Source organism: Solea senegalensis, linkage group LG6, assembly GCF_019176455.1.
Source record: "Solea senegalensis isolate Sse05_10M linkage group LG6, IFAPA_SoseM_1, whole genome shotgun sequence".
In the NCBI taxonomy this organism is placed as follows: Eukaryota; Metazoa; Chordata; class Actinopteri; order Pleuronectiformes; family Soleidae; genus Solea; species Solea senegalensis.
In genome coordinates, this window is record NC_058026.1 from 20,310,516 (window position 1) to 20,318,139 (window position 7,624).

The window sequence follows — 7,624 nt, forward strand, 5'->3', positions numbered from 1 at the left end:
TATAGAGAACAAGTGCATAAAGTCAATGTATTGAACACGGATGGAGCACCTCTAAACATAGCTTTCTCCAACATTATCCCGCTGTAAACTCCCTCTTCTACAGCCAGGTAACGTCCCTCAATCATTGATAGGGACTGTGTACTTAATTTATTAACTATTTGCCCAGGCCTATTGATTATCAAGGAATGCACAAAGAGGCATGACGATATATCTCTAATTTGACCCACCCCTAGGGTAAGAGGTTAAGAAGAAAACTATAAAAAGTGTGATATAAATGAAGAATATTTACCATTTAATGTATATAACCAACAACTTTACATTACATCCAGCTTAAAAAGTGTCCAACAGAACCTATTTGGAATTGCAGGGTTACTTCAGCAGAAACAAAACGTTTGGGAACCACTGATTTAGTTCATGATTACATTAATCATCAATGTTAATTATGGGAAAACAACATTTTCTCTCCACTGTGTCCTGAATTGCATGCAGTAAGTATCAGCAGGACTGCCTCTCTGACATCTCCATCTGTTCTTACCCAGTTCTGGCCGTGTGTGTGTATGCGTGTGCGCGCGCGCGTGTGTGTGTGGGCATCTAATTGAGTCTGTGTGCACTTTGCTGAACTTGCAATGTCCCTCCCCATAGCAGCTGTGATCTGCTTCTTAAGCCAGACAACTAAATCATCTAACGCCCAGGCAGGCACACATAAATATACAAACATAAACCATATATATAAAGTGTTATATACAGTATACATATGTATATACATTACACAGTATATATATATATATATATATATATATATATATATATATATATATATATATATATATATATATGTGTAATAGTCTAGTATCTACATGTTTAGGGTTGCCAGGGTGTTGCTAAGGCAAGAAATTGCTGCCTGTCCCATGGGTGAGTCAGCCTTCCCCAGGAGAAATATCACCCCAGTAAGTCAGAGAGAGAGAGAGAGAGAGAGAGCAATCCTATTACTCCGGCGTGTGTGTGTGTGTGTGTGTGTGTGTGTGTGTGTGTGTGTGCGTGCGTGCATGTGTGCAAACTGTACATGTGTTCTTTACGAGTTAAAAGAAGAGAAAGGATGGATTATTTATTTCTTAATCTATTTTTAGAGCGGGCTTCATTTTCTTTCAAGTTTCGTTCTAAATCAGAAGCTTTTCGTTTCTATCACTGGTCCTTGTTTGCTCTATTTTCTGCAACATTGAGCAGATTCAATATCTGCGTTTTTGAATGGTCCTGATTGTATTGTATTGATCCTTCAGTTGTACTTTTTTTTCTCCATTCACTGTTTGAACAGTCTTGGTGTGTTTTTGCAGCCACAAAGTGGCAGGCTACCTTATCAAATACAAAGCATCATGTCACATTGGAGTGATAATCATGACACGTTTACAAAAAGTTTTTTTTGACAAAAAAACATCACATCTCTCTAAAGTGTCAGATTTTAAATAGAGCAAAGCATTCTCATTTAGAGTGAAAGTAAACATTTTTGTAATAAACCAATGTACTTATAAGTGTAAACATGCAGTATACATACACTGACGATGCGCTCATGTGTGCCGTCAGGAGAAATGATGGTTCCATTGAGTCCGACAAGTGATGGCAGAGTCTGGGACATCCAGTTAGTCACCATAGCCATGGTGCTGAGCACCGCACCAATTTTTAACATGGGAACACTCATCCTGGCACACACACATTCACACACACACACACACACAAGCAGAAAGTCTGACTGGCTCTCACAAACTGTTGACAGCAGTCATGCTAAAATAAAAAAAACAGCACGTACACAAAATGATGTGTACACATGCTCCACAGTTCTCAGCTTAAGAATCCAAATACAGTGTGTATTCTCTGGAATTGTCCCACTGCTGCAAGTCTACGCTCCTTCACTGCCACAGGTTAGAGGAAAAATCCTTGAGCACAAGCTTCGCCTGATGCCTCCATGGGAAGAGACAGACACCCAAACATCCAAACATCCAGCTCAGGCTGCAGGAGATGCTCCAGGAAACAGCCACTTTGTCTCACTGAGCAATGTGTGTGTGTGTGTGTCTGTGTGCTTTCCTGAACTCCTTCCTTCCTCTGGCAGGAAGACACTGTGACTGAGCCAGCGCTGCTCTCTCATTTACCCACTCTGCCTCTCCCTCCCTCCACCCCACCCTCTCTCACAGACACACTCCATCTCTCAGTCTTATATGTGTTTTCTCTCTCAACTTCTTCCTGACAGGACCACATTATAATATGTTGAAAATAATAAGCTGGAGCAGCATTTGCTTTAATGAACATACTGATTTACATAAAATGTAAGTTAAATTAAAAAAACTAAAAAAAAAACGTTTTCTTGCTTTTGTCTTTTCCTACCTTCATTCATATTCTTCTTTTGTATTTTATTGCAGTCAAACTACCCCTCTCTGCTCACCCCCTCTTGTTTTCTTTATGTTGATCAAATCTAAATGACTACATGACAGCACAACGCTCTGAATTGACCTCTCCCTTCTAGTTTATTTGTGCAGTGGAAACTAACGCGACAGTGCCACCATGTGGGAGCGATGCCTCCTAGCATGACTGCAAGCTGCTTCACACCAGAGCGGATCTGAACATAAAAGGAAGTACAAAATGTTCAGATGATGCTTGATTTCAGCTGTGTCCATGATGTTTCCATGGAAACACAAAGTAGCAACATAAAAAAAAGAAGCCACTTTGTATTTTCAGTGCTGTGGACAGTTTGTATTTATCTGCACAGGAACTGCACATCTAAACTATTAACTCCAGTTTTACACAGTATTTTATTATTTACTGTCCTTTTGTTGTTGGTTTGGACTAACTCAACCTACTAATATGAAAACATACAATTACATTTTTTCCAGTGGTAATGCCATCTTTTCCTTGGAGCAATACAGTGTAGGTAAATGAGTTTCATCACCAACACAAAAAATATCAAATCAAAATATTAATAAAATATAACGTGTAATGACCCCAATGGCCTTTGCATGGCCCAGCAGAGAGGCCACCATCAATTTATGTCAGCGAAAACAAATGTAGTCCACACCCTGAAAGCTTCACGTAAATAAAAACAATGTTTTCTACTTAAGGCATACTACCTGTTGCCAATAGATGGCGCTATGACTGGCTTTGCAGGTTATCATCATGGACCGACTGGCCCTAAGACAATGTCAGTGTTATGAAGGAAGGTGAGGGCAGAATCTGTCTGGGCAGAAACCTGCTGCGTGACTAGTGGGTCAAGAAGATGTGAAAGTGTGCTATGTGACGACAGGATGACCAGAGGCAATCGGTCCATAAAATGCAAACATTTTGTTTGGTGTTTCCCAAAATGATAATCTTTTCAATTACATTTTAAATTATTATTGTCATGACCCTCACAAGCAGGTTGTCATTGATTTCTTTATTATTTGAAGCAACGAAACAAGAAAATATTCACGTTTAAGCTGCTACAACAAATCTTGTGTCGGAAAGAAAAAGTAGGAAAAGAAACATTCAAACCAATTAATCAATTATCCAAAATAGTTAATTTAGTAATCAACTAATAATTAAACGATTAATCGTCGCAGCCTGCAAAATATAAAAGGGGTCCTTCCTAATCGATACACCAGGGCAAATATCGTTATTTTAATTAAGAATTTAAGGTCCTCTAAAGTAAACAGTCCATGCCACTTTCACTTGCTGGGAGTCAGTATTATGTGATTGAAATTTGTGGCGGAAGTTACTTGGCCGATAAGAGGGAGTTAAAAGCAGGATAATGGTGGAAAAAGGTACTTTAGTGCCAGTATATGATTGTCTTGCAATACTGATTATCACAGTAACGTTGTATCGTGATATTATTGGTATCGTGTACCGTCGTGTACCGTTGGGTGATTCCCACCCCTCGTATTTATGTTCTGAGTACTACCGACACTATCAACACAATATTTCGGACATAATTCATTGCATTTACTGTTGTTTTACAACCAGGGACCCATCCATCCATGTGATTGCCAGTCTAATAAATGTAAATGTGTGGGTTTCTGACCACAAGGCAAAAGAATTATTAAGTATTAAACTGATGAAACAACAATATGTTTTTGAGCTGTTAAAGACAGTGTGGTGTAACAAAGATCGCCTCAGTGTTAATAGCTGAAAGTGGTTCTCATGCTATACTTTATCAAGACGAACAACTTTACTGCACCAGAACTATGAAGACAATAGCTGTTGTGTTGTTCAGTCCTGGGGCGATTTTGTGTCGACCATTTAACCAACCAATGCGAAAATGTTCTGTCTTTGTTCTCATCAGCAGTTACACGATCACTTTCCTATCTCTGTAGAATGCCCCCAGGATACATATGGCTTATACATGGAAAACCCCTCAGCGAATACGTTTCACTAACATTAATATTTCACTCAGCAGCACTTAGAGGGAACACAGTTTGTTAGGAGATTCAGAAGCATCATAGAGCTGACATGACAAAACACCTTCAGGATATTTATGATCACTGGCTCAAGTATATCCTTCTGTGCATTTGTAGGAAATGTCACACAACTCTAGATTCCACTCAATTCAAAACTTCTGGCAGAAATAATAGTATATTTATCTAATATGAATTTTATTTCACTGGACAGAATGCAAAAAACTACATATTCAATAAGTCCAGAATTTGGGGAAGTATTATTATATTTCTAACTAGAAGAGCCAAAGAAGAACTTGTTACACACCACTTGAGTGAAAATTACAAACGCTCCACTCCATGTTCCAAAGAAAAAGAAAAAGTGACACACAGTGTCTTCTTACCCCACATGAGGAGACTATAGACAGCAGCAGCAGCTCATAAAGGACTTCAGGGTGACCCATTCTGTCCTTCAGGTGTCCCAGGGTTGGCTCACTGCAGACACACTGTTAAAAAAACAAACAAAATCAAAACACACGCTGTGACCCTGTAAAGAGTTTAAGAGGACATCTTCCTCAGAAAACAACATGGAAAGTACAGTTTAGCCTCAGGGTTCTGATACTGCTGTAAGTACTGTCGTGGCTAAGCTGGAGTGACCAATCCCCTCTGGCAGTAGAAGACGAACACAGTCCTTGTGTTGGCTTCATGCTGAGGAAACTCAAAGAGGCACCAACAGCACCAGACATCTGTGGTGGGGAAGGTGACAGATGGAGCGTATAGCAAGGAGGAGCCACGGGGTAAGATGTATATCTGATTTGATGTGAGATATAATACTGACAAATGTTTAGCCTCAATGCTAGTGAAGAATAATGTAATTGAAAAAGTACAGTTTTGAGTAAAATTGTGCCTGGATATTATCTTATTTTTTTCCTGTAAATTAATGCCACAATAATCAGTTTCCAAGCAAAAAAATTAAAAATAAAATTACATTCAAAAACAATTATACTCAGACTTGACTGTCATTTTCTGTGTTAATGTACTTCATATTTGACAAACCTTACTTGAGCCATTTATAAAACACTTAACAGTAGCCTATATTGGATTCGAAACAGAATTGGATGATGTCTGAAAACATTTTTGCATCAACAGATGGATCAAATTTGAATATTATGTGCATTTAGTCGTAGCTAAAGCCCACAACTCTTTATCTTACGTCTGTGAAAACTTTACATTAACTTATACGTGTATGAAAATAAAAAAGAAAGACTTCACAAGAATAAAACAATGCACCAGGTCCAGATCAATCAAAAAAAAATATTTTAGAGAGTCAAATTAGACAGGAATAACAATATGAACAGGGTAAAGGTATTGTTTTCAGTTTTCAAGACACTTCGCCAGGTGTCATATTGAGGTCAGATTATTATATAAAAACATGATGGGGCATTGTTTAGATTTACGTGGAAAACCACACACACACATACAAGTGTTCTGACGTGAATAAAACAACGTTAGCTCCATCCTCTTAGCATCAGAGGCTAACGTTAGCATTAGCTTTCCACTCCGCTGACTGTCGAATAATAAGCTAAATTCAGTCTGTACATTTTGTAACTCTGCATGTTAGCGTGTACATTTGAACGAGTGTTGACTAACCTTTTTAACTAACTGCAACACAGGTATTTTAATCTCATTGTTACTGAGATATTTCACCGGAACAGCCAAAGCAGATCCCTTACTTAGTGCAATGTGACAAAGATATGAAACTTTTATTTTTACCTGCTTTTTTCACGGCTTTGCTCGTTTGCTCACGAGTTACAATAGATTTGCTGAGCGCTTTTTAACACTTCATTTTGTGTGACATCATTTTGACTAGTAATTTCATTGTGACTAGTATGAATTGTAGTCGTTGATATATGTGACGTCATTCTTACTAGTCAAAACCACAAATCTTGTGGCTATCTAATTTCAGTTTTAGATATACAACGTTATTATGACTTCATAATTCAAGTTGGAGATAACATCGCTATAAAATCTTTTTAGATATTGTTTCAAACTGTCAGACTTAAGTTGTAGATATCGCAAACTTGAATTGTATTTCATGTTGTAGATACTTGAAACTGGAATTTGAGCTATCTACAAGAATTGTAGATGTCCATAATAACAAACCGTTAAACTGTTAAAATCTGAATTGCAGATATCTGTGACATCAGTATTACTTGTGAAAACTAGAGATATCTGCAATTTGCAATGGTTTGTCATTATGGACAACTACTACAATTCATACCAGTCAAAATGATGTCACGGATATCTGTAATGGTAATTCCACATAGTCAAAGTACATTTGTAGATGCCACAGTGACCAGACTACCCTCACACCACATCTGCCATTTTGAACCAGGAAAATACTTCATTGAATGTCACAGCTTTCATGGATTTAAAACACAATTTAACACTTTGGAGCCCAATTTATTCAGTCAATTGTCATTTAAATAGAGCGTAAAGGGGTTTGTCTCTATTTACTTATAAATGAGATATAATGGATATGCAACATTCTCATTGCAAAACATTTAACCTGATTTCATGCCCAGTCCAATATGGCAACAGTGTTGACAGAGGAACAGCAGTATCTGCACATTGTAGGGCTGTAAACTATTTTGATAATCTTTTGGCTAATGTGATTATTCTCTGGTTTCTTTGCTCCATATAACAAAGAAATCATTAAAACTGAAACATTTTGGTTTGAGAATGAACATTTTTAGGTTTGGTAAACACAGATCAACATTTTCTGACATTTTACAGACCAAACAAGCACTCGATTAAAAGAAAAAATTATCGATTATGAAAATAATCGTTAGTTGCAGCCCTAGCACATTGTTTTATCTTAAGTAAACAAACTTAAAATCAATGTTTAACTTATAACCTGAGGCAGTGTTTCACCTTGAGGATTATAAATATGCAGATCTCTAGGCATATATGATATGACTCTTTCCATGCAATGTCATGTCATATATACATTATTTAATCAGTGAAACATAGCAGTTAAACACTCATGTATAAGCTGTGTTTGTCTCTCATTAAAGTTTCAGGGAGTAAGAAGTTGTACTGCAGATGTCAGTGTATAGCACTGGCAGGCAGAGCTGAGGGTCAGCATAAAGAAGGAAGACTAGGACAGGCAGAGAGAAATATAAATGATACATGCTCAATCTGCAGCACATGAATACCAAAGACAACCAGAC

General features: G+C 37.6%; 1 protein-coding gene across 1 annotated transcript in view; it reads right to left on the reverse strand.

The window, feature by feature from the left end:
- The window catches only part of LOC122770451 (noelin-2-like), a 32,805-nt gene extending 30,711 nt beyond the window's left edge, over positions 1–2,094 (reverse strand). Inside the window, exon 1 of the mRNA XM_044027312.1 lies at positions 1,550–2,094. Coding sequence (XP_043883247.1) covers positions 1,550–1,693 — 144 coding nt within the window. The 5' untranslated portion in view covers positions 1,694–2,094. The remainder of the gene's footprint in view (positions 1–1,549) is intronic.
- Between the last annotated feature and the right edge of the window lie 5,530 nt (positions 2,095–7,624).